The 27,929-nt window shown below is 36.7% G+C and overlaps 1 protein-coding gene, 1 long non-coding RNA gene and 1 other non-coding gene across 4 annotated transcripts; 1 reads left to right on the top strand and 2 right to left on the bottom strand.

The window, feature by feature from the left end:
* Positions 1 to 220: 220 nt before the first annotated feature.
* Positions 221 to 25,861, bottom strand: Eif4g (eukaryotic translation initiation factor 4 gamma). Its single transcript, XM_076393087.1, has 25 exons — positions 25,398 to 25,861; positions 19,929 to 20,287; positions 19,317 to 19,559; positions 18,934 to 19,066; positions 18,651 to 18,854; positions 17,625 to 17,821; positions 15,993 to 17,025; positions 6,808 to 7,637; positions 6,623 to 6,727; positions 6,115 to 6,432; positions 5,824 to 6,045; positions 5,663 to 5,739; positions 5,411 to 5,573; positions 4,841 to 5,105; positions 4,458 to 4,555; positions 4,215 to 4,357; positions 3,972 to 4,024; positions 3,537 to 3,766; positions 3,028 to 3,197; positions 2,683 to 2,762; positions 2,273 to 2,499; positions 2,057 to 2,194; positions 1,901 to 1,976; positions 1,666 to 1,815; positions 221 to 1,584 (listed from the first exon to the last, which is right to left on the bottom strand). The coding sequence occupies exons 1-25, from the start codon at positions 25,726 to 25,728 to the stop codon at positions 1,370 to 1,372; spliced, it is 6,060 nt and encodes a 2,019-aa protein (XP_076249202.1). The 5' UTR covers positions 25,729 to 25,861; the 3' UTR covers positions 221 to 1,369.
* On the bottom strand, positions 3,277 to 3,442 carry LOC143177714 (small nucleolar RNA SNORA53). The gene has a single exon (XR_013001633.1). It is a non-coding gene; the product is annotated as a small nucleolar RNA SNORA53 (small nucleolar RNA).
* On the top strand, positions 22,378 to 24,278 carry LOC143188699 (uncharacterized). 2 transcript variants are annotated; one of them, XR_013003564.1, is made up of 4 exons: positions 22,378 to 22,432; positions 22,520 to 22,618; positions 23,205 to 23,396; positions 23,510 to 24,278. It is a non-coding gene; the product is annotated as an uncharacterized LOC143188699 (long non-coding RNA). The 2 variants fall into 2 exon arrangements; XR_013003563.1 differs by having other exon boundaries at positions 22,520 to 22,675.
* Positions 25,862 to 27,929: the final 2,068 nt, after the last annotated feature.

The following is a 27,929-nucleotide window of genomic DNA, read 5'->3' as shown; positions in this document are numbered from 1 at the left end:
TTCATAAAAAATATAAATGGCAAACTGGGCTAATAAATCTACCATTCATGAAGGTCTAAATAAAAAATGTCTAACATTGAAAAATAACCAAGTATAAATCCATATCTCGATATTAATAATTACAATTTCTTAAATAAGGAGAGTATATTTATAGTAACATGAGAAACATTAGACAAAAAACAGTGTAGAACTTTTTCCTAGAATTATTAAATAAAAATAATATTTTATAATAATTATATTCGGATCTACCTATTTTCCTTTTTATATGTATAATATAGTATATCCAAAGGAAATGTATTTTTCACACTGTACTTTAAATTAGTATAACAATTTTATACAATTTGCTACGGCACCTGCCACCTGAATACATGCAGACATTCCATCCCACGCACTATAATCTGTTCTCTCGATGATTATAAATAACTAGTGTTAAAAAATAGTAGCGCCTTAATATGCACACCATTTGTATCTTTCCGTTTCCTAATTTCAACATAGTCTACACTACGAACCCTAGTGTCGTAATGTTACGTTTCTCTTCATTCGCATTCTGCCTTAGTTACGAACGTTTTTCTTTTTTTCTTACATTAGAATACATTGTAAGTTCGCAAAGATATAAATTAGTAATTCTGTTTATATTCGTTATAATAATAGGAAGAACCGTCGCCCTTGCATCAGACTTGGTTTATCGATAGTTTTCTTCTGCTTATTTTGCAAATGTATAATTCACTTAAAATTGACCTACTTATACACACCTGCCATCTGTAATTTGTTTATCTAAGTTGTACAGCCGTGAGCTGTAAACGCTTCGGTTGCTTCGTGATATCACTTCGTGAAATTCGAAACAGCAATTTGCAATTTTTTTTTAATATTCAGCGCATAAAAAGAAAATCAATGTAAGTTCTTCAGTTCTATTTGGGCGATTTACGAGCTGCAGTGACGTTTCGCGCAAGACATAAGAAATACGATAATGTTCTCGAGTTGTTTTTTTTTTTTGCTTTATTTAAACTTTAAACCATTTCAATGAATTATATATAATAATTATCTTGCATTTACTTTTGTATCATAATTAATAATATTAATCTTTATCTTCATTATGTATATCGGTCTCAGCCATTGTGTCCGTTTTTATATGACAACCTTCTTTTATTATCATCCACTTTTTGTTCTTTGAAGTTCTAGACTATATTACATACACCCGCGCACTACTATCACTCGATTGTTTTTTCTTCAATATATTCGACGTGTTTTTCTTTCCTTAAAAAAAAAAAAACTGCAATTTGATCTCACTTCGCGTATTTTCTTTTTATTAACGAGGGAACGTATATTTAAGTCTTTTCAACCGACGATAATGGACTTGATCACGGTATCGTCAACAGCGATCTTGGTTCACCCCAGTTGATCCGTCTTCTACACTGGAAGCATCATCGACTTCTTGTAAACCAGTGAAAAACGATGTGAGCGCCATCGTTGCAACACCATGCCACTCCCTTTGAGCTGGCTCGGGACTCTTTTTCCACGTCAGGAACGCGTCGCTTGAAATTACATTATAGTCCGACAAACTTGTCATAATATTAAAGAGGAGTCCTGTAACATAAGAACAATTCATTGTAATATATACAAAATTAATTTTTCAAACTATTTTATGGTATTTTTTGTATATCTTACCGTGTGGATATTGTAGTTTATGTAACTGAAGTTGAATTGCATAAAGACATTGCAATTCCAGGGATTCATTTGCATCAACAAACCGACGGATTAATTGGTGCAAATTAGTAAAAACATCGGTTTTGAGATACCACCTGTTGTTGACTGTGTCTGAAAATAAAAATTGATAAAAAATTTAGAACTGAACACACCCTAGTATATTTTTAATTATATGATACACAATAGCGAAACATACCCATGGACGTTTCTAAAATGGCAGTTGTTAATACTCGAATGAATTCAGGTTCTTTGACTCGTTTACCTACTTTCATCTATAAACAAAATAAATAAAATTAATGATGTACTATTAGAATGTATCAGTAGAACACAGAATTAAATTTGAAATATTTACCATTATCCAGTTACAAATCGTATCGAAATCTTTATCTTTCATGAGTTTTCTAAGTTCTTCGTGAATTTGCGGGTACGTGAGTTGATTATTAGATGAGCTTTTGGCACTATTATAATCACCAGTGCAGAACTCCAAGTTCTAAAAATAATTGTATTATTAATACTATGTATTTTGATTAATGTGATATTGTAACAAATAATGTTAGTATAATCTTACATTTGTTTTAATAATTTCATCGACATTCTCAAGTTCTGTATCAAGTATATTGCTCCACTGAAGTCCACTTTGGTCCCATTTCTCTGCAACCCATTTGGGTCCTTTATCTTGGGATACCTTCGACAACAGTTTCCCAAGGAATTTGCCTACATATCCTCGACTCCTTAAGCTATCAAATGTAGGCTTCAAGTCCGATAGAGTAACTATTTCATTTTCTATTGGATGAGCTGTAAAAAATATTATAAAGTAATACTAATTTTTTGTAGAATATTTACAAAATTTTCAATCAGTAGTTTCAGGCCTGTTGAGCAAATGATAACCCGCATGGAAAATTCTCTATGGTAAAAAAGAGTCATCATGAACTACAAGATTTTTCAGCACAGAAACATGTAACTTTTTTGAGTACTTACATAGCACTTCTGCCAAATACGTCCACACTTTCGGAATATCGATCAGAAGATCATCCACTATATCCAATATTTCAAGGAATCTGAAAAATTAATGACATTTAATGTTTTCTGAAATCAAACAACTTATAAAATATTTGTTAATAAGACTTAATTCAGTATCCTTTTGGCTTTGTACTTAAAATTCAACATAAATTTCATTCTCTGTATAAAATACTCATCATTTTTCTTTTACATAAATCTTTGATAATAAGTTCCATATCATTTCTTTACAAAAACTACGTGCAAGAATTTGTTTGCAATCGTATAAAAACAAATAATTTACAATAAAAGTATAGAAAAACTTACCCAGCTCGAAGGTGTTGCACTGACAAAATTTTGTAAGTGATTAAATGCGATATTAAATATGAGACACGTTCTCTGTCAAGAGGTGATCTTTCAAGAACATAATTGACCAACTCGCGTATAAATTTCGATAACGCGTTGCTGAAGTTTTGCATAATAGCCATCGTAGCTTTCTGTAAATGAATAATTTTAATTAATGATTTATTTTTAAAGACGTTGTTTATTATAGGAAATGAATCAGTTTAAATAAAAAATGTCCCCTTGTTGGTCATGCAAGCAGCGATTCATTTAAATTTAGCATAGAAGCTAATTTATAACACTGTTTAATAGGACCAAAAAGAAGGTATTGCATAGTTTAGCACACCAATGACTCAAGCATCTCCTATTAAAAAACAGAGATGGATCTAAGGGGTGTGCTGCTATTTTCAATTACTGTAATTATCTAATTTAATACCGACACAAGCTTTTAAAAGAAAATGAAATAGGTGGAAATTACAATTTCACAGACTCACCTCAAGGACAGGACACTTAAGATAATCTGACAGTATCTTGTTTAATGCCTCCATAAACTCCTCTTCTGTCATTGGCGGTTTATGACTACTGGCGGTAGCGGACTGTGAGGATTTCAATGGCGGTGGCAAAGAAACGCTTTGACTTTGTGAACTATTTATTAACGAGCTTTCTCTACTCGACGATGAGCTGCTTAATTGATGACTACCATTGCGTGAACTCCTACTACCTTCTGCAACCATACACGAATATACAACTCGTTTATATTTTAAATAATACAAATAACCTCGAGGAAAACTATTTGTCACACAAAATATCAGAATCCTTTTGGCAAACAACATTAAGTTTTACTTTTCAAGAACAAAAGATTTATCATCATATTAAAAAGAAGAATAAAATGAAGATTGATTTAATTAATTATATAAACTAATACATACCATAGGAAGGTTTGTAGTCACGGCCATACTCTCTAGGACCAGTAGATCTCGATCTGAAATAAAGAGATACAATGTGTTAAATAATTATGCAAATTATTCTACGTACATCTAATTCTATTTTTTAAAACTCAGATTGCTTTCTAAAATCACTACAAGAATATCAGAAACTCTAGCCTGGCAAAATGTTTCATCATATCGATCTTATAATATGAAATAACGAAGAAAATAACATGAAAATTTTACCCAGAGAGTTGTGGAGACGGCATTCGTTTATCTTGATCTAGCATGGATACATTTTCTAAGCATGCAAATTTGTTTGACAAATTCGAAGGCGTTTTCCACATGTACATATTCCTGCTTCCTAATTGCAGGTCATCCATTGGAGGCTAAAATACAGTCAAATACAAAGTAATAAATATTCTGTCTATTAGCTATAATCATAATTAAATCATGGGAAGTTCAACGATTACTACTAAAACTACTTACAGGTTTATTTTTAAGCTTGGCTGTTTCAACGGAATACGGTTGCCTCGTTCTTGCAACTGGTTGACTCCAACCACCATCATCAGTTGGACCAACACCACCTGCATCAAATAATTACTTAAATTTGTATATGTTCACTTATATTGCACATGTCAGGGTGTACATGTAAAAAGTAAATAAAGACTTCGTTACTTTTTCAGAATACGTTTTACAATCATTTTTGTCAGAAACTCCAGTCTGGCAAAAAAAAGTGAGGATCATCATGTTATAAAAAGTCAACGAAATATCTACAAAATATCTACTTCAGATCTAATAATTGCAATATTTTGAAAAATATTTAGTGCTAATAAATCGAATACCGTAAATCGTAATAGATTAATACTCACGATTCCTTTTTCTATCACTAGCACGTTCATCTTTTCGTGGCGTATTCAAAGGTGTACTATTCAATTGGCTATCTAATCGTTCAGACTCGGCTTCCTTTTGAATTTGATCTATCGTTTTAGGATTACTATCGTCTCTTCTTGGAATCCAGTTATTTGCTCTTAAATCTATGACATCTTGCAGCATAAAACGAATTCTAGAACTAATTTTTCCTTGGCCTCGTCGTGCAACAATATCTTGCATTTTATTGAAATAATCTTGCATTTCCTAATAAAGCGAAAAAAGAAAAATAATACAAAACTTAGGTACATTCAAAAACGTAGACTTTTCTTCGCGTGATTAATTCAGAAAGTCAGATACTTAAAAGGGTCATGCGAAATTTGTTGAACATTGAGAAATTAAAAAAATACCATAAAAATGGAATTTAGCATTATTGTAATTTTTCTTACTAAATAATTTTTAAGTGTAAGTACATTTCATGACAAATGGTTTAATATTACAAAATCTACATTGATGGTATATATAAAACCCGTAACAAATAGGCATATATTGATCAAGAAACATTTACTTACTTCTGTACCAGACCCCTTTGCTTCCAAATCCTTTCCAATTGTCGTTAACAACTTGCATAAGCATTCTAAACTGTCTTCATCATTCTGATCTAGCAATTGTCTTATACAGCGATGCATAATTTTGGTTGTCAACATTCCTTGTTTGAATAATTCACCAATAAATCTGCATAAATTAGAGAAGAGCATAAAATATATAAATCTCAAGTTCTATATAAACTTGCAAACATTACTTTTCTCTGCAAAATTACTTACCGTATATTTCCTACTGATTTAATACGTATTCGTCGTTCTTCGTCTTCAAGTTGTAGAAGTAAATCTTTTTTCTTTTCCTATAATTAAATACAAGTACATTACAGCAAATAAAAAATACAACTATCATAAATTCTATTCCGAATTTTAACAAATCGACTTACAGGATCTGTGCACTCTTCAATTTCTTTTAGTTTACTACTTCTCGCCACTTCGTTTACCGTATTTTTTTCAAATTCCTTTTGGCAACGAGTGATAATAAGTTTTTTGAAACTAAATGAGCATTCTTGTTTGTCTGAAGTTTTATCTGAACCTGACACTTCCATCATAGCAAGTTCTTTGCACATCAATGCATAGGGAACAGAGAAACTTGGTTCGTCGACAGCCTAGAAATACATTTTAATGATCATGTGTATCCGTGAAAATGATAAATGAATATCTGCATCTAAACTTACCTTTTCAAAGACTAAGTTGATAACACCTTGCAAACGTTCTGGTGTATCGATAGGCAATGCCCGTACTTGATCAATCAAAGTATTAAATTTCTGGGGCGTAAGTTTGTTTAATACACTTCTTACTCTCCTATAAAGAGCCTCTGTCTTTGTTTCTTCTTCGGTAAGAGTAGTTTGCTTTAATCTTGTTGGTTTCCATGCATTTTCTGTTTCCCTTAATTTCACATCTTCTCTGAGAGATAAAGAGACATGAATAACATTTGCTTTTGGTGGTTTTGATGATTGCCTCGTTTGGGGCTGACTTTTACGATTTGGTGGTGGCTGAATAAAGACAAATACACTTGCATTAAGACACAAACATTCACGAGGACCTAATATACAATAAAATGCATATGTCAGAAGAAAAATGCTCTTCAATGTACTTCAGTCCACTACTTTCATTTATAAAATAAACATCATTCAGTGATTAGTCGCAGTAGTTGTAAAGTTAATTCGATATTTTTCTACTTACCCCTCGTGTATTTAACACTGGTTTTACAAATCCAGGGAACAGTGCATCGTGTCTAATCATGTTTGCATCTTTATTAAATGGTCTAAGGTCAATAGTGGTACGTGCCTACGAGTATTATAATTACATTTATAACAATACTATATGCATAAAATATTCAACAAAGTCACAGGGATGATATACCATACCTTTGAGCTATCTTTCAAAACAACGTCTAAATCGGGCAAATTCGCCGGTTTAATCTTGCTGTTTGGATCGTCCTGTAGTCTGATCAAAAATTCACGACCATAAACTCTTTTACCACTCTTATTTATGGGACTCCATTGATCATCCTTGTATTTATATTTGAGTGTTATTTGATTCGTAACTGGCGTTTCTGTCTGAGCTGGAGGAGACTCATTTTCGGTCGGTTTTTCTATGACTGCAGGTGGTGCAGCTGCTGATTTCTCTTCACTAAATGCTCGGATTGCCGAAACCTTCGAGTTCTCCTCGTTCTTCTGCGCTACTATCGCTTCCACATCGGATTCTTCTTTAACTTTAGCGTGGTCAACAACATCATTAGGAACTGACTTTGCTTGCGTATTACATACGCTCGATTTATTACTATCTTCTATTTTGGGGGAGGGTTCCTTTACAGTTTCTTTGTTACTTGGCAGTTTTTCTATAACAGGCATTTGTTGCGCAGGTGTACTGGATTCCTTAGGAATTTCTGGTGTTGTCGGAGCAGCAGCCACATGTTTCTCCGTTTTCGTATGAACAGGAGCAGCTTCTTTCTCCTTCTTCGATTCATAATTGTCTTTCTCCTTGATATCTTTCGTCAATTCTCGAGTCCCTTCCTTATTGCTGTCCTTTGCAGGCGGTAAAGGAGATTCTTTAGTCTCTTGCTTCGTCTCGGTCTTTGCTGGCGGAACTGTGTTTACGAAAGCATCCATATCCGTGCCTTCTTTCTCCGCTCCTTTGCGATTAAGATCACGAGGTTTGAGTTTATTCTTGCTCTTCTGCTTCTGCATGGCTTTACCTGCAAAGAAAAGGAAATAAATTAGGGAAAAAGTACGTAACGACACCATCGTCTACATGAGAGTATAAAAAAGAACATCGAAATAAACTGAAAAGTTAAATCTTACATGTGTAATCAAATTCTTATAATGCTCTTAAACCTATACTTAAGGGTGAAAAATGAATAATTTGTGTTTTTTTAATTAGTGAGTGGAAAATTCACACAATAAAAAACATCCATTATGAGTCGCAAATACGGTCATACAGAATCATCATTACCCTGATATCGCTATAGAGAGATGCAAGCTGTGAAGAAAAGTGAGTATTTCGGCTACAAGCCAAGGATAATTATAGTCACGGATCACAGGTACATTTCGTACTGTGGCATTTCACTTTTTTTCATTAATGTCACTGACGGTAAAGTTGTAGAAATCTAATACTTATGTCAATGTATGACACCTGTTAGTGTCTCCAGCTTATGATGAAAAAGCCTTCATTTCTTCCGCGATTAGACTTTACAGAAAATGTTTATCTACACCGCCAAGGACTAAATATATTTAAAAATACGATACATCTGAATATATTTGTTTGAATTCATAATGCGAAGACTAACTTTAATGTCTTAAGAAAAACTACATTATGTAAGATATTTGAGACACTTTCCCATAAAAATATTAACCAAGTAGAAACGAAAATTTGCTCGAAGACAATGTTAAGGAAATATGACCGTTCGAAAGAAACATTAGAGCATCTATGTGAACAGCTGTATCAGCAAACACTGACTGCTGACTCTCGTGAGAAATCGAACAGTTCTGGGCTAACGAGGAATATTCACCACGTTGAATCATCAAAATCTGGTACAAATTTTGCATACAATTAATGGCATCGTATACAAGAATCTCATGAGGCACACTATTCTAAATTTCACTACGAGATCAAGTTCGAAATTCCATATGTTTTATATAATTCAGTTGTAGTTCTACTTCCTTCTACATTTAGATAATTTATATATTTAAATAATGCATCGTTATATATTTAAGTAATGCATCTATGAACAGATCAAAATGAATAAAATTCGAATAGAACAAATACGAAGGAATCAAATTCTGATCGTGTGCATTTGAAAAGAAAGCACAACACCAAAGTTAGATTTCTACTTAGAATACTTGGGACAGCAGTCGATGCTGCCACAGCGCCACTCTATAATTTAGACTTTTACCCTTGAGTACAGTGACATAAGTCTAAAAAAGATCGAAGTCGTCAAACTGAGATCATCTTATGAAGAATCGGCTAGTATGCCTCACATTTTCAACAAAATATTACATTCGCTATACGTATTCGTTCATGGTATCGTTTTCTCTATTAATCTATGCGTTACACCTAGATTTTAGTGTTTCTTCGCTATAGACTCACAGCTCGTTGACGAGTTCTCAGGGACACGTTTCTGAGGTCAACTTACAGAAGATATTTGACTACAGATGGAAAGAAATTAAAGAAGTGACTCTAGACGTCAAAATGAGGAAAAAACTAAGAATAATAATTTGTCTGTGAATTACAAACGTTTCACAGAAGCAGTGGCTATCATAGTCACTGATGTAAGGAGGCACTCGCTTCAGTCTCAATGAGATTCTATCAAACTCAACTTGGACAGTGACTATGATAATCACTGGTCTCCATTAACAGAATCCTGCCATGAGCTTCGCCTTGACAATGGTGTCATACAATTTCCCAACTTTCAAGCTGATCTACCATCTCTTAAACCGTCAGAGTTAACAAAGAAAGACTCCACTATAATTCCAGTTATTCTTCATTATCATTTCATTCTGACGTCTAGAGCCTCTCTAATTCTGTAATCGAACACCTTCTATACCCCTAGCCCATTATGGTCTAAAGATATGAATGACAACATATAACAATCAAAACTCGTTTGCTCTAAATAATCTCAAGGTACAGTGACTACGAGCAGCGAGCTTATAACGAGACCATACTACAACTGTTCTGAAAACATTAGAATACGTATGCACCCTGGTCTCTGTTGCCCCGTCGATTGCTGCGGCTTCTCGATCGGGAGCTACTGCTGACACGAGCGTTCCCATGAACCCTGCGGTCACCCATTTTCACGGTTTTCGTTGAATCGTGTGCGCGCACTATAACGTTATTTACACACGTAGAAGCCACGACCTGTCCTTCCCATATCACAAGTATATCACATCGGACGTTGCAAGTCACATTTCACGCGACACAAAACTCTTTGTGCGGCTCGAGTTTCAACGGCCCCGCGGTGGCTGCTCCACTGAATCAGTATTTATTTATAAACCTGCCAAAAGCTTGCCAAAGCCGGGCTACGTAGATCGTACGCGTTCGCGGATGCAACAATGTGCAACGATGACGACGATGATGCGTGCATTTTCCCTTCCCTTTTTCGCGAACCGAAACGACCGAAGTGGAGGAGGCTCCAGAAGAGAATAGGAATTCCTCGTGGGCAGGCGTTTACACGCGGAAATCGATCTGAGCGGCTCGAGGACGAGCTTTTTAGGGGACTCTTCTCCGTCGATTATTAATTAGAATCGCGGCTACACTTCGGTTAAAGGAGAAAAAAAAAGGCTCGTAAGCTCCCGTTACACGACTTTCACGCATCTATTTTAACCTGTGAACTGGTGCAAACCAACAGGCACGACGCAGGATTTCTTAAATTAGTTCTGTTCGCCGGTCGCGCGTCGGAGCACGCGCATTAGCCACTTTTCTGTCAACCTAACCTAACGCGACACGGCTCGCACCCCTTATCGAATCATATCGGAAACGGAATCTGCGGGTTTCGAGATGGTCGTAGTCGTTTAATGAACCGCGGAGAATGAACTGAATAAATGAAGAAGTGAGACTTTTGAGCACGCTATGGAAATGGGGAGGATGACTATGTGGATACGCCCCATCCAGAATCGGCTATAAACACCAGTCACAATAGTGAGTACGGAATATTCGTTGACGTCATCGGAATATACGATGAACGGGAAACATGTCTATCTCGTAATTTAAATTCTTAACAATCGAGCGTGTCAAGTTCCAGTAGTTTCTTTTCCTCAGAAGTATTTACATACTCTGGTTACGCTTGAGGCGAAAATAAATATGACAACCATTCATAGAATGCCATAACTATACTTTGATTTAATATTGACAAGTTCAGAGTAAAAAAATTAACCACTCAAATGGTAAACTAATCTACTTTATAAAAAAGAAAGCAAAGAAAAGTGACGATACGATAAACAATTTGTTTTAAAATTTAATCAAAGCAATCTACTATAGTGATTGGTTTTGTTTTTGAGATACTTTCTTAACTCAGGACCTACAATTTGTTAAAATAACCTCGGAAATATATTAAATGTGATTTGCCAATCATACATAGTTTTATTATTTGATGACAGTAAATATAATTATGTTATGGCGATAAAAATGAAATTTGTACAAAAAATAAAGTTGAACAGCTTGCCTTCTAAAAAGTTCAAATAATAAATAAATTAGCTTCAAGTTAAAATGATTTAAATACTGTAGAAGAATTCCCTTACTTCGTTAAAGGCAATTCCTAAAACAAAGTGGTTCACTATGAGACACCAGTTAATTTGATGCATGAAAGTAGCTTGAGTAAGATTTTATAAAAGCAGGTCGAGGTAACAATCTGAAAAGTACATTGAATGATCGCTAAACCAGTACGCGATCTATTCCCTACTTTGCTCCTATAAATCTTACAATTATGAACAAACTAATATAGCATCAACCTGCTCATATCTCTAATTTGTTTATAAGACATTATACATCCATAGAGTCACCAATAAATATAAAAAATAAGAATGTAAATTTAACATAGATAATGCTACCACTATCATTATGTTTCGATAAGAAATAATTAAAAATTTCGTTACTACAAAACTATTGTTTAAAGACTTAAGTAAGTTTCTACATTACATTACTCAAATCAAACTATTATTTCATGCATTCATATCATAAGAAGAAAGGAATCACTGATACGAGACTAATGACACGGCATTTTATGATATTCACGTGAAGAAAATGTACACAGTCAGCAAGATCATTTTTCTAGCCAATGGAAGCCTTTCACCCGATTGGTGAATGCTCAAGGTTACCATTGACGCCGAAAGTCTTAAGATATTTTTTGCACACACACGACGCGTGCTCTTGTGAAATGACATTTTAACAGCATCCTAACCATGCACGTACTTCGCCATACACGCGCTCGCGTGCGACCATGACCCCATGCGTTTTAATGACCAAAGTACGTATCATTTTCACAATGGCCACGCACAAAAATATCTTTCACATCGGTGCTATCGCCTTATATTAGGCCATTTAAAAAAGTCGCGGAGTTTTCCTTAATTAAACTCAATGGAAAATATTCCCAACTGTGACTTAATTCGATCAATAATGTAGCAACCATTTTGCTCAATAATCTTTCTTCGTCTCGTTATTTATTTATGAACAGTATTTCTATGAAGATTTATTTTTGGAACCGATGTCTTTGAACGTTCTGAATTTTTCGGATAACTTATTCGTAGAATTCTACGTGTAAATGAATCTATACTATTCGTGTCCCAGAAGTCCCCTGGAAAGTTATGCTGAAGTGCTACTGAGAATATGGAAATTGTACCAAGAGCAAAAATAAAAATCGGAATCGAAGAGGTGGCACGCCCATTAAAGTCGCCCTCGTAGCCATGCCTATCCTATTTCTAGGCGAACCAAATGCGCTTTTTCCTTTCGCTACTACTTCTTACATTCAACAGTTAACAACCTGATAAAATATCGCTTACTTATTAATTCACACGTTAAGAATAGTAAGCAAAAGCGAATAATAAAAAAGAAAAAGCACTTATCGATGATAAAACTTTAACCTAATATATCCCAAATCGAACGTACTGATTAACATTATTTAATTCGCAATTGTGTAAAAAATTGTTAAAGTAGCTAAGAAGTATTTAATATTTAAAAAAGAAGTAGAGGAATGTAAAGCAAAAACTGAACAATACAGGAAAGTGCGAGAATGTAACAGTGTTAATTATCATGCATAGGAAAGTAATAATCAAATATGGAGTACTCCTTTCCGAGTGCTCACAAAATGGCCACAGAAGTCCGCGTGTGCCAATAAAATGAGTAAAAATGGTAATTGATTGAAATTTATACGACCTCAAAAACCGAATAGTAAAATTTCCAAAAACATCAAATTAATGAATAGCAAGAACCTATTTCCATAATTTAAATAAAAAGTTTAATGCTGAACCATTGCATGTGCACGTGGTCAGAAAATGGATGATAATATTTGACCTTAATCTCAAAATTACGACGATAATTATAATGGCGATTAATTATCAATATTTTATTATATTGATGAAACATAAAATGAAGTAAAGATCGATATTTCTGACCAATGAAAGAGACTGTGCTTCTCTGTACACCTAACCACATTCGAAGCAGCCATATTTGAACACACTCCTGAATCGCTGTTCAAGATTTATTCACGATTCATGAATACTGCTTATCGTCTATAAAGAACAAACAATATCCGAGAAAAATACGTAAAACAATTGTTGGTTCCAAGTATTTAATTCTATATACGAAATAAAGGCTTGAGTTATAACGGATGCTACATATCTGTGAAAGTTCGTGAATACAAAATGTCGGAACCACGTTGCGAAAGGCAGATACCTGCAGCTACACCCACGAGAAATCGATCGATTTAAGAAGTAGCAAAATACCTTCATACATACATTTCCAATCAAAATTCTCCTTGGTCGTCGTGGTTGCATTCGCCTGATCACTTTTTCACAATAAAAATAACTTAAAAGAAGATAGAGAAAAGGGGCTCGTGCAGGAAAAACCTTTGTCCCTTGGAGTCGTTATAATATAACTCGTTATACAATGCAAAGCACATAATTTACAAGAAAATAATATGAAAAACGATGCGTGTAAAGGGCGCTCGTTGCGATTAAATAAAACGATATATGTACAAGTTACACGGATTATATCGCGCTGTAAGTCTTGTAGGAACCGGGGATTCAGTAAGGCGCAATATAATGTTAAGCGTATTCGTTACATTAATGTATGTACAAATTAAAAACGAGTTACTTTATAGAATATAAATTTAAATATATACTTATGTATATGAACAAATGTATAATTGTGAGTTAAAAAGTTATATAAAAGGAAAGGGGAAATGGGCAAAACGGAGTAAAAAAAATACGCCCGGCTAGCACAGCACGTGCTGGCTACTGGAGGAAATTCGTTGTCGATGAGGAAAGAAGCCGGGAACCTCCCTCCAGCTACACGATCGCCGATGCTCGTGTATCTTCGGACCGTTTCGCGCCTTTTCGTACGATGATGTCACCGTCTGACACGAAACTCCTTTCGGTGTTCCCTGTGCCTTGCGTTTCAATCATCGGAAAAAGACCCATTCACATTAGAAACGTGTATTCCGACGCATAACACAATGCCACTCTTTTTTGATTTTTTTCTGATTTCTTCACGATTCCCTCTTACACATGCGCATGTTAAAAGAGCGAACATCGATGGTTCGAAGTGTTTTAATCGAAGTAGCAGATTTGCTTTAATTCAACCGAGAAACCGAAATTCGATTAACAGACTATTTACGCAGTTCCACTTTCCCCTTGTATTATTTATCGTTAGATAGGTATATCTTGAACGTATTTTTCCCTTAGGTTTAGGTCATGAATTATTTATATGAACATAGATATACCATTGAATTAAAACACATTGAAGATATTGAAGTTATAGTCTATTACACCATTTTTGTCTGCACAAGTAACTTACCCTTCTTTTTCTTCCCCATATTGGTGAATGTGCACTCTAAAACGAACTTAAACTGTCTTGTACTTTTATATTACTTTAGAATTTAATCACAAGATTCGTTTAAACTGTAGTCCTTCCCACGTGTATCATCGTCGCGAATATCGGGAACACTTCTGGACTTTAAAAGAATTTAGTTTGACGGAGAATAAAGTACAATTCAAATATTTCGAATTAAAAACTTAAAACGTGTACTAGGAATGCTTTTTCTTCACTTGTTTCAGCGTCCATGTGAATTTTCGACTCAATACTACCGGCACTTGAATATGTGTTGTTAATTTGTATAAAAAACTATTTATTCAGTATCTATATTTTCCAGCAATGTAAAGATATTTGCTGATATTTAGTGGAATATTTATTGAAACGAAAGCGAAATGATTGATGGTGGATCAAGGTGTTACTTCGCGAAAACGTGCTTCGCAACTTGCGATTCTTAGGGGTTGCAATAGGAACTGCGAAATTTGTAGGTTAGGATGAAAGGAAATCGTATTGCGACACAACAAAAATTTCCAATGGCTCTTGTCACAGCTATTCAGCACCCACATCGAACAACGAAATCACGTGATACTGCATACAGATTTTACATGGTATCGGAGCTAGCACTTTAAATTATTTGAGCTTATCCGCACGTGCGTAACTTAAAGGCACGTCTCGTGTGCGTCCGCATGCACGTGCCTATATAAAGGCACACAGGGTGAACACAGTTTACATGTCATGATTTCGAACAATTTCGAAGTTGCTATAGACATCAACGATACCCATATGTAAAAAAAACTGACTTAATCAAATTGACTTATGATTATTGCATGAAGGTTTATAGACAACGAACACTACCGAAGCTATCGTCGTAAAAGCAAAGTTCAAACTACGATGATACAAAGGGGAGAAACTATAGATCCCGACACTGAAATCCTAACCTATAACCCGTAATTTTTTTGCACATGAAAACGTTCATTTCCTTCCCGCGAAAATTTATTGGTGGATAAATGTAAAAGTGAAATATATGTTATTTGATAATTAGTACTAAAAACAAAAGACGAGAGTACGAAATTTAAAAGTATATGCGTATAAAAAAAGACCTGTGCATTTTGTAGTTTTACCGTACACTTATAACACATTAATGGAATAATTTAATAATATTAAATGTTAAAATTCTAAATATATTGCAAATTAATTTGGATTTATACTTTAATTTGAAAAGAAGAATAATTGAAACAAAAAAGTTGTATGGTGCAACTGTAATCTGTTGTGATTAAGTTTTACTAATATATCAGATGAAAAAACTAACAATATGAGACAAACGATAAAAAATATTTTCAATACCATTTTGTTTGATTAAAAAATGTGATATGTTAGCTACTGTACTATTTTGTATTTTTTCTGTTCAAACATTCTATTTAATAAAATTCTTCTCAAATAAGTTATCTCCAATATTATACTTATCAAAGAAATAAAACAACAAAAAGTAGAATAAAAAATTCAAAATGGTAAAAACTTTGTAAAGACTCACCGTCAGATGATTTCTGTTGCTGAACTTCATTTCGAGGTGGTTCAGGCTCAGGTTTATCACCAATAGCGTCTCCGTTGGCCTTGGGATGATGGTCAATCTGATTGTGAGCAGGTGTAGGTGTAGCGCCTCTCGAATTGAGACTTTTCTCCCTTGTTTTCTTCTCCTTTTGCTCTTTGGCACTGGTATGCACCTCTGGTGTAGCAGCAGCAGTAGCAACAGTAACAGCGGCAATTACAGCAGAGGCAACAGTAGTGGTAACAGTGGTGGTAGCAACAGGAGGAGTAGGAGCGCAAACGATGGTGGTAGCGGTGGTGGTGGTGGCGGCGGCGGCGACGGCAGCGGCAGCAGGTTGTTGATTATGAGCGTGAGTTTGAGACTTTCTTCTAGGTGGTGAACTCGATGAATTCTTACTCGATAAACTAGGGAACGGTTCTTTGGCAGGACCGGGGTTAGCACTTGGGGCAGTGGCGGACGGTTTGGGGACCTCCGGAACGTTCGTGATACTTGGTGCAATCACAGGGGTTACAACAGACGTTTGTGTCACAGTAGGCGAGGCACTCGTATTCTTCACCTCAACTTCGGTTACAGTCATCGCGGATAGCTGCGCAGAAATATCATCCTTGTTTACGTTACGTGATGCAGTTGACGGTGGTTCCTCGATAACCACATTTTTCGTCTCGCTTCGAGGTTGAAATTCCTTGACAGGAATTTGCAATGGTTTCGACTCCGTTTTCACTGCACTAGAGTCTACTTGAGCCGCCACATTACTAGTAGCGCCTAACGGCTGATTACACAACGCGGTTACGTTAGGTACATTTTGAGTCGGTGAACTGCTACTACACTGACTGTTCGCGTCGTTAGTAGAATTTATTGTTTGGGAATTCGCTAAACTTTGCGTTACATTTTGTGTCGTGGTAGTGTTTGATACACTGGCCGATACCGTCGAGTCAGAACTAGACTCTTCGGTCACGACTTTCACGAGAGTTTTTGCAACCTGTGCTGCAAAGTCGGCTTGCACCTCGGGGTCATTGTTCTGTAACAATCACCAATTCTGCGTGATAGACAATGATACATAGTGATCGAGCGAAGATTATGCATTGACAACTAAAAACTGGCTCCAAACTCAAATCATAGGATGAGAAATAAAACCAAAGTTACTAAGAGAAATAAAACAAAACATTCAATATTTTGTATACCTCTGTTACCTTTTAGCCATGGTTTGTGAAATATAAAAAGGCAATTATTAAAAACTATATTATTCATTTTTATAATATATAAAAATCATGTTTATACGAAGTTTTTATTCTAATGTTTACTACCAATATTGTTTTAACATATCGAAGGTAATAACGATGCTTAGACCATCATAAGATAAAAATTGTATACATTTTCTTTAAAAGAAGTTGAAAATAAAGATAGTTCAATAACCATGGCTCGTGGTTACAGATATCAATAGTATGAACAATTGACTAGAAGAGATTGTCAGTCATAGATTCATTATTTCTCTTATTTGTTCAATTTAAAAGATTTTTTAAGATATGTAGGTAGCCATATTACATTACTAACATCTGATAATGTTCCAAATATAAGACTCTTATAGCCAATTGTTAATATATTAATATTCCAACTCACCTGTGGCTGAGGTGTCTCACGATTGCTAGATTCACCACTTTGAATGGTTTCATTATCTTTGTAAATTTCGTGACTTATGTTTTTACCAGTTGACGGATCTACGATATCGGTAATAGCATTTTGTCCTCTTGGTTTCCGAGATTTTATTGTACTATTCGTCGTACTTGTTGCACCACCGTTATGGCCTGAGTACACATCTTTAAACAATAAAGTACACGTAAGTTTGCAATGCAAAAATAAATCATTATTATTATATTGTATGATTAGATTTTAACATTTAGATAAAACCATAATTTCGTTACAAATACACGGCACTTGCTGTATATCGTTACTTCTACTCAAGCACTCACCACCATACATTTTATACACATTATTTACAATATACATTCCGTAAAACTGAATATGGAAAAGTATTGTATAAGATTCGAGCTGCAATTTTACAATCTATCTCTTCCCTTACTTGAGAGCAACTGATGCGGAAATTCGAGAAAAGGTACCGAAGACCGATTCAAGATTTTACCTGAATCTTCATACCTGAGCACAAAGGTAGGGAAAGCCTTTGAACAAACAGGTGAAGCAGCTTAACAGATCCTAAGATTTTGTATCTTCACTGTCATTTGAACTTTCACAGCTATAAATAACATCTCTTAAAAGCTTTTACAGTTAAGGTGTCCTTTGATTTATATACCTTTCTCACGACTTTTACTAGGTTTAAGTATACTATACTACCTCTTAGCAATTACGAAATTTTAACTTGTAAACGATGTATTTCTCGACTAAAATTACATTTAGTTTTTTAAAAATATTTTCTATATTAAGAAAGAACGTATATATATTAATTTTTACGTCGCTTTCCGAATCATTATCCAAGTTTTTTAGAATTTGGCAACTGTTTGTCAGAATCATCCTCTTAAATTTGCATATTCAAGGTATATGTAAATTCTAAATTTTCTTTTCGATAAAAACTGTTTTCAGTAGGAAATTTTTGGGACTATATATACGTAATAAGAATTATTTATAACTTACCAGTCTGAGAAAGAGATATACCCATTGTGGGTAAGGGTTGAGCCTGTTGTGTGGGTTGCTGAAGCGTACCTTGTGGTACTACTGGGGCTCCTTGGGCACCGGCCAGCGGGCCTGCTACATGTTGTGCCCCACCAGTGACAGCACTTGCACCTGCCCTACTTAAACCTAATGGTGTGTTTGCTGGTTGCCCAGTGGTCCAATAATCTACAGTACAAAATGTTTAATCAGTTATAGACAGGCTAAGATTTGACTTCTATTAAGCTGCTAACTTTGTGCTACTTACAAGGTTGAGGGGTTGGTGCGGGTGCACCATATGGATACACATTTTGTGCCGTTAGAAGGGTAGGAGAATGTTGAAAGTGCGCGTAATATTGCTGATTTTGATGCGTTTGATGCCTTTGAGGTGGACCACCAAACTAAAAGTGCAAAAACATTTGTTACGCTTCTGATTTTCAATAACAGAAACGATGATATGATAATGCTTTCGAAGCAAATAATATTTTACTTGCAAGAAAAGTGAGTAAAAGTCAGCAATGCCTTTTGCAACAGTTCAATGTCTTAATTCTCAATTACATTTCCTTGTTATGATAGTAATTCACTTTTCTTGTGACAAATGCAAAATGAATGGTGCATGACGATAAATATATAAAATCAACAGTACTTAACTACTACCTGAAGGGGTATTTGACTGTTCATGGTGTATACGGACTGCTGATGTGGACCAGGATGAAGATTAGGGACTTGATACATTGCCCCAGTTTGAACTGGCAAACCACCTGGATGATAAAGTGCTGTGGGTTGACCTCCACCTCCGCCAACCCCTGACATCCCCACTACCTGTGCACCAGTACCCCCTTGACCCCCCCTCATACCTCTTGACTGCTGCGGTCTTGGGCCTTGATAATAACCCTGAAACAGAAATTACCATAGTTATTAGCTGATCTTTCTCAAATTCAACAAGAATTCATACAGTGAAGACAGCAGAGGGTGAACTTGATAAGTCACACTTAACGTTTGAAACAGGATTAATAACTGTGAACTTCTCGCTGATTTATCAAAATCCCCTGTTTCGCATAGATTTGCCAAGTTATTTCCCTTTACACTTATACAAACGGTTATACCTTGACAAAATTTTTATCTTCTCAACTCTGACATGTAAAAGCACTCCCTTCTAGTTACCAAATGACATAAAAGACAGAAAATCTACAGAAATGTTCTTGTCAAGCTCTTCTTTGATCTTCACCTATAAATCATCCTTGAAGTGTAATTTATACTTACTTGCGACGTCGGCCTCGTTTGCGTCGGCCCATATACTTGTGACAGAGGTTGTGGTTGAGGTTGTAAATGGGCCTGTTTTCCCATTTCCTGCGGCGAGGGGGTGTGCACGGGGGGTGTCGTAGTGGGTGCCGGGCCTTGCGGCTGTTGCGATTGTACCCCGGGTGCCGGGGTCTGAGGTGGTGCTTGCCCTCCAGCAGGACCTCCTGGCGGTATACCTGCTGCTGATTGTCCTATGGACTGTAAGCTGCCAAGTGGTGGAGGCCCTCTGCCCCCAGGTACTCCTACGCTACCCCCTCCCCCGCCCACCTGGCCCCCTGGTTGGGTGCCGTAATTTTGTCCAGACACATGAAAGTCTGATCCTGAAATTAGAAGTAATACAGGATAATTTAAACACTGGGCGTTCGAAACACGTGGGAAACTTGCTGGAAGTGTAAAAATAACCGAGCTCTTCAAAATCGATCGTAATACGCGAGAGGGTAGAATTGCTTTTATTAATATTTACGATGTTTGACATATTCAGATATTCATGTATTCATTATAATCGTTTCAATAATTTTGCATAGAATTAATCTTTCGCGTGTACATTATTAGAATCCCTGGAAAGCGATAAATAATATTCCCTAGATAACAGAAATTATGATAAATTAAGAAGGTGTACAATTATGATGATTCAACCATTCAACAAGTAGTCATGCAGGCAGTAAACACTTCCAGCCATGAGACTAAGAATTACGAAATACGCATATGTTACATTTATTAATTTAAAGGATAAAATAAATCCATTACAATCAATTGTAATGTGGAATACCTCCGTGCTCATTAACTGTACTTTATTATCAATTGCGATTCGCTGTTTCTATAACCAAGTTCTTTTTTTTTTTACGTAATAAGACATTCTAAATAAAACGCAATTGTATTCCGCAGAGACACGATTATGTTGCACTGCTAAATCACTTAATCATACATTGTAATACTGTAGAATTAAAAATATGGGAATGAAAGAGGAGTTCACGTTTCCCATTTAAGCGCGTTTCAAATATACTTTCATTATATTCCTAGATCAATGTTATCATTCGATAGAATTACTCGTACGAACAATCATTAGAAAGAAGACATCGCACAGAAACTTATCCTCCGCTATCAACGTTTATCATAGCTGTTGAAGATATCCTATTTCGAAACGCAAAAAATACGAGGTGGAAAAATGGATTTCGTGGTACCGTCAGGTTCGCATATGCGCGATATTCTCCTGCTGCACTGTGCTCGCCATTCTGTCGTTAAACGAATCACTCGTGAAAGCGATTATGCGTGGAATTGCATGACATCGCTTGACACGTCGTCGCCGTTTGAGAGATGCAGCGCGATCGGTTACACGTATTATCAAAATATATCCTGTGGCAGAATCACTGTCCTCGAGGGAAATGCCGTCGATTCGTAACGGCACACCGTATGGGAAGCGTGGATTAAACGTGTCGCGCGAAAAGTGTTTTCCACCACATGCTACGAACTTATCACGAGAAAATACATGAAGGGTATGGAGAGGCAGATAATAGAAACGACAAAAAAAATATGGATAGTTCGTCGCTCACCGTTAAAGATCGACGCGAAGCTGGTTACCGTCTCTCGTCACGTAAAAGGTACGCTTAACCTGCACAAATGTATCTTTAGAACGAAAGAACAATGAAATGACAGCGAGGCTTGAACGTGAGCAAAGAAACCGAGAAGACGGCCTCGTGAACGGCCATCTTTGCACATGTGGGCAGGGGCCGGAGCAGTGCTGCTATCTGTAGTCCCGTGAGTGCATTGATTGCTACGAAAGGGGGGCGAGGCCGAACTCCACCGCCAGGATCGTATTAAGTACCATGAAAGCACGTAAATTGTAGGTAGACGCTCTCACATTCCGACGAAACCCACGTATCCTATATATTTATTTGTTACACATCGATACAATCAAAAATGTCACGAACGACCAATTTTTGTTAGGCGATGGGCAAACATTTTGGGAAAATTTACCTTTCAGGTTGAATTATTCTATTAGTTTTAAGATCAGCTCTAATGAGTAATAAAATAATACTATATGGCAAATCAAAAATTGAAAGATACATTTTTTACCCATGATACTATGTTTTTTGTATAAATTTGTATTATTAAAGCCGTTCATTGACCAAAGTAACTCCATTTTTAAAATTTTTGAATTTTTGAAAATTTTAGTGTCAACCACTTGATTGGTCCCTCATTTTTTATATTCAAAATATATAAATATTTGTTTAGATTTAATTAGGTTAGCAAATGAATGGCTAATATAGATATATGATTAATAGTAACATATGTTAAATGATTTTCGAATTCATATTTCTGAAGCATCATTCTTACGCATGTGTACGTTAACAGAGTGAAAGAACGTGGCCTGGAAAATACAATCCAGAATGCAATACGTCATTTCCGGTGCCAATTCCCTCGTTCTCTCCCTACTTCCACTAATAAAAGCTTTTGCAGTACACAAGGTACGTATTTCATAGGTTTTCGGTATATTCGTTCACTGAATCAACGTGATTTCAAAATAATTTAATGTTTTTTGATGTGTAAAACAGCAGTGTGAAATGTTGCGAAGGTAATATGGATGAAAGTAGAAGTGAGGTTAGAACGGTCATACATCGGCCACGTGGCGACCATCATGAGAACGTTTAGTGGTATGCAGGAGTGATAAACGTAGAAATACGATCTTTTTAACGCCATATCGTCAGAGGGTAAACCCCTACACATAATTAGATTTTCATCTATCGATTATTATTCATAGCTTCTAGTTTTACTTTCTAAACACTGAAATATACAATATCAAATTCTTAAAGGCAATTATCCGCATACTATTGACAATACTATTTAAATGAATTATATCTTGTTTTTACGATTGCTTCCATTGAGTGAAAAAAATAAGTATGTCTTATCTAGCTTATCTTTGTCCTCTTAAACAACAAATTAATTTACACGACAGCAAATAAATTGTTTGAAAAAGTATTTAGTTAGTAATGATTGGCAATTATTATTGATGAACCTTTTTTGGGCAAACAAAAAGCTGTAAGATAAGATAAACTAGAATCTTATGGACAATGATTTATATAATTCATAGTATTGCATAATAGATAATTTATCGAATATAAAACGTCTAGTACGAGACTTAACAAAGATTGTTTTTAAGGAAATAACAATTGTATGAAGAATATTTTTACTCAAAAAGTGTAAATGTGATTTATGTTTAAATTTGAATTCCCGCCATAGTATCCCAAGTCAAGTACAGTGCCTATAGCACAGACAATCCATAAACACATCTAAGCTCCTGAAGTATTTCAAAATTAATCTTCACTGCTGGAATTTCGTATTAATTCTGGAACAAGGAGAAGTCTGGCGTCACTGTGATTAGATATATCATACAAGAGGAAAGAATCGAACGTACCTTCGCGACCGTACAAGGTAGAAAGCATTTTATCGATTGACCTATATCGTGAATTGTCTACAATGCCGCCCAGGGGCGCTAAGGACTAACCTAAATACTAACCTATTCGATATATCGATGCTGTTCCTAGATCATCGTCATTTACCGTCATTTAATCATCCTGACACAAGAGGACATGAACTGCGAAGATGTACTGGATCATAAAAATTTTAATATTTCTACAATTTATATTTAATATGCAGAGTCAAGGTATTTGATTTAACTATTGTCAAAATGGCTGATCAGCAAGTTATAAAGAGACACAAGTATTAAAATAGAGCAATGTGCTCGACGTTGCAATAAATGTTCTATCATGAACTTATTCCCGCAAAGATTACTCGAGTACAATTCAGGGTTGGCCGTGTATCCGCAAATAGACGCAAATGGTTCGACTTCTGACAGATAGGGCACCAGGTCAAATTAACTACCTCCAGTGTACTCTAAAATAACGGACTTCGTGACTATGCACATGTATCCCCTTTCTACGCACAGGTGCACGACATCTATACATATGTATGTATATGCAGTACGTCACATATGTATTGGCAAGCAATGAAAGATTGAACTGGTTGGGATGACGGATGATATCCCGGGAAATCGTCGTTTAATATGAACTATATTGGAACATGCTTGTTGTGCCCCAGTCAATCTGAAGAATTTAGGTGTTATTATACTGATTGAAAAAAAAAGAGAACAGAATAAGTAAAGGATATAAGCTGAAATCTAAGGTCGAAACAATGCTTCCATTGGTCACAATAATGTATGTCCATAATGGAGCAAATGAAGGATGAGCTCTCATGTAAGCACATGCTAGAATATGCTTGAAATGATAATGATAAAGGAGAATTAATTCTGTAAACTATATTCTATTAAAATAATATTTGGGAGAATTCTAAATTACTGAGTAGGTCTAATACTAAATTATTATCGTTAAAAAACTGATAGATTAACTCTTTAAACTTGAGGAATTTTATTAAAATAGGGAATGTAAAATTAAAAAGTTAAAAACCTATGATGTTTATATAACATGATACAAATGATTAAACTGAAATCACTGAATTGGAATATAGAGAATACTCTGAGTCCTGAAAATGATTGCAAAATGTGTAAGTAATGATCCTAACGAACTTGATCAGAAACTGTTTAAAATTAGCAATGATATAAGAATCGAATCTAACTTGCCTTGGGGAACCTACCGATATCAGAGAATCTAGATACGATGTCTCGCCAATCTATCAAGTAATATTTGTCCCGTCGATACACGTATCAACGAGCAACCGTGTTCTCAGAAAGCTATTCAGTCAGCTGTTTGTTACACGTGGATATTTAGCGGGCACGTGTGTGTCTTCGTTTAGCTCAGCCAGTCTTTTAACTAGCAGAAACAGCCACAAAAGTGTAACCCAAATAGAACGAGGTCAATGTTTAACGCTTCGAGTCTCGCCATGGACACGTATAAAGCGCTTCAGTCGGCCGGCGCAGCGCGTGCGGTGAACGCCTATAGGTGTCTGGCTACTACATTCAATTATCAAGCCACGAGATTTCCGCAAACGACACGTAACAACGTTGCAAATCTTACGGTGCGTCACCACCAGCCCTTACAAACTGTTCGCGAACAGTATGGAAATTAAATTTCCTAAAAATCCTCTATTCGCAAACTGTTTTCTTCCTCAGTGTTAAGTAATGGTCATAAAAAGTTTGCAAAATGTTTGCACAGCTTTAGGCTACATGTTCACCTAAGAACTAACACAAGTTGCTCTTCAGAGTCAGCTATCCATCATGTAGAACTACAACTTGAAAGTACTCTATCATAAAAAAATTCGGATAGACACGTATCTTTCATACGAATCGAAAAGAAATAAAAAGGAAAGAACAGAAGAATCTTTTCTGTATATTATTATAGTGTTTTTCTTTTGGTATTAGAAATTCCCCTTTTCCAATCCTCGTGGCTTTTTCGCGTCACCTCATTTTTGAGTACTTACTGGCGTTTGCAGTGACGACTCGATACTGGGGCGGTGCTTGCTGATGCTGTGTCTGTTGCTGTTGTTGCTGCTGATGACTCAGATGGTTAATGTTGACGGTCAGTTGATGATGGCTCAGCTGATGATTTAAGTGGGGACTAGGCGAGGGTGGCGGCTGATGGGCCGGATGCACGTGGTGATTGTGACCTGGCTGCGGATTTTGGGGATGGGGGGCCGAAAGGTGGTGATGGTGATGGGGACCTCCACAGTGCGGTAGCAGACAGTGCATAGGTCCTACACCTACGGCAACACCCACTGCGCCCTCCTTCGAGACGCCATATCTCGAAACCATTCTTCCTGATGTGACTTGTGATCTTCTTATCCAGTGTCGTTAGTCGGCGTGTCTTCGCCGATATGATTGGTCGAGAGAAAGAAAGATACCGATCGAAATCACACGTTCTCGAGAGTTTTCTCGTTTTCAAATAACAAACATCTCAGGATTCGAAGCGATCGTGAACACGATCGTCGAGAACGAATGTTGCATGAGAATGACTATCTGCTACAATATTGTTGCGTTCGAATAATATTGATAATGTATATATGTATATATTTTTTTAATATATTCGCTCGTACATGTTCTACTAAATTGCCGTTACGTTGTAAAAATTGCTCATTTACTTATTCAATTTTTAGCGAGCTCGAAGCTAATATGATTTTGGTGCATTTGAAAATAATATGGGACGACATCAAGCGCAAATGGCTTTTATCGATATTTAGCCAACACCATCTCCGTTATCCACAGACTTCTCAATCGGCAATGCTGCACCATGATGTCACCGTTCACTCGATCGGAGAACGCAACAAAGGGCCCTATGAACACGTCTCGAGTATCGCAATAGTCGAATATTTCTTATGCTTGACGAGAATCATTAGATCATTGAAGACACTGGCAGTTTCGTTGACTCTTTTCCCTTAACGTAATCTGACAATCTCTCTTTTTAATCGATTTTACGTATGGGAGTATTCTTCTCAACCGTTTTTCGTATAATATATTATCTTTCTCTTTCGAATGGGTCCGATCGTTTCAGACTTCTCTTATTACAGAATGCTGGAATCGTCGAAGAACAATAATCCCTTTTTTTGATAACGAAAATCCTCGTTGACTAGATGAAAATTCCAAAAATCGACAAAATTCCCGACACGACGTTGCTCGAGGAGAAGAAACAAAGTGTCTTGGTGAACATTAATAGAATGATCGATCGATAGTCACCGGATTTCGTTGCTGCCTCAAACGCGTTTTATAGACAAGATGTCTGTAGTACACGTGACGATCCGAGAACAACATTTTCATCGAACACTGTTTCGGTTAATCGGGAACGATTCACTCCTCGAGTTCCATATCGTCGAAGCTTAGGGGGAAAAAAAAGAACACCTCCGTTCACTGTGCAATTAATTTTCGGCTCGAAAGTACCGCGCCACCATATTGTTTTCGCTCCCGTATCGACGCACGCGATATTCCCTCTCACTGCACTTACTCGCGCACTCAACTGTCAAAACTTGTCAGCGTGGAGTCGTGCACAAAAGGTAGGAGACACGGTGAAACGGACGGACTATCGTACCTCTTCCATGCCAAAATCGATATTTAAGGCTCGACCGGCGTCTCCCTCTTCGCACCACCCACTCGTGCCACGGGAAACTTCCTGTTCGCCGAGCACATACAGGTTATGTCCGCCGAGGACGGTATATCGCCGCCGAACGAAATCAGCGGCTCACGAGAGCGAGACCGTGGTGTTCCACCGAACCGCCCAGGCTCGTCCGAATTTTCTTCCTCGCACGTTCCTTCCTTCCCCTGTTCGATTCCCGACGGGGGGAAGGAGTTTCAAGACCGATGATCGGAGGTATTCGGCCGCGTGCCGAAAAGTACCGAGTCGCGCGCGTTCTATGTAGTTCCCTCCGTATCGAGATTTATGAGAACGATAAAAAGCGCCGTAGATGAAGGAGCGAAAGGCTCGCGACCACAATGCACACACCGGCCAATAACACCACGGAAATCCGATGGTACGCGCACGGAAAGGCGTCCGGGAGAGGCACGAACCACAGGCTCGAGCATAAACAGAGAATTGATGGAAACGGCGACAAGTCGTTCCTAGATTGCGTGAGATTCTTTCACAGACACCGTCAGAGGTTGTCCACGGTATATCGAACCCCTTTTCTCATTCAAGGATCCGATCCTCGCGATGGGACGATCGAACTCGTTCGCGTGTTCGAACAATGCGGTTGGAGTTGTGTATTGTGTTAATACGAAGAGGGGAAAAGTAAATCGACGAAGACTGAAAGACGAGCGTACCCTTTTGCAAGGGACGCGGCGTAGACTGATGCAGGCTAGTCCTTCTCGCACGACCTACGAATTGCGACCCGTGGCCCCCTACCCATTTCACTCTGCAACTAAGAAGCGGCAGGATCGTGCATCGATTTCGATAGCACCCCCTTCCTATGGTACTGATACCGTCAAACTGTTCCATTTTTCCTGCTTTCGCGAAGGCGGTGGGTAAC

This window comes from Calliopsis andreniformis, chromosome 3 (assembly GCF_051401765.1).
Source record: "Calliopsis andreniformis isolate RMS-2024a chromosome 3, iyCalAndr_principal, whole genome shotgun sequence".
NCBI lineage: Eukaryota > Metazoa > Arthropoda > Insecta > Hymenoptera > Andrenidae > Calliopsis > Calliopsis andreniformis.
Note: the sequence above shows the minus strand (reverse complement) of the source record. Positions and strands in the feature narration are given on the sequence as shown.

Excerpts from the sequence above, each read along its gene's own strand:
- Eif4g (XM_076393087.1), bottom strand. The coding sequence starts at position 25,728 with ATGGTTTCGAGATATGGCGTCTCGAAGGAGGGCGCAGTGGGTGTTGCC. Across the intron at positions 4,025-4,214 it reads CCGTCTCCACAACTCTCTGG|ATCGAGATCTACTGGTCCTA; the intron begins GTAAAATTTTCA and ends TCTTTATTTCAG. Across the intron at positions 2,763-3,027 it reads GTGCAACACCTTCGAGCTGG|ATTCCTTGAAATATTGGATA; the intron begins GTAAGTTTTTCT and ends TTAATTTTTCAG.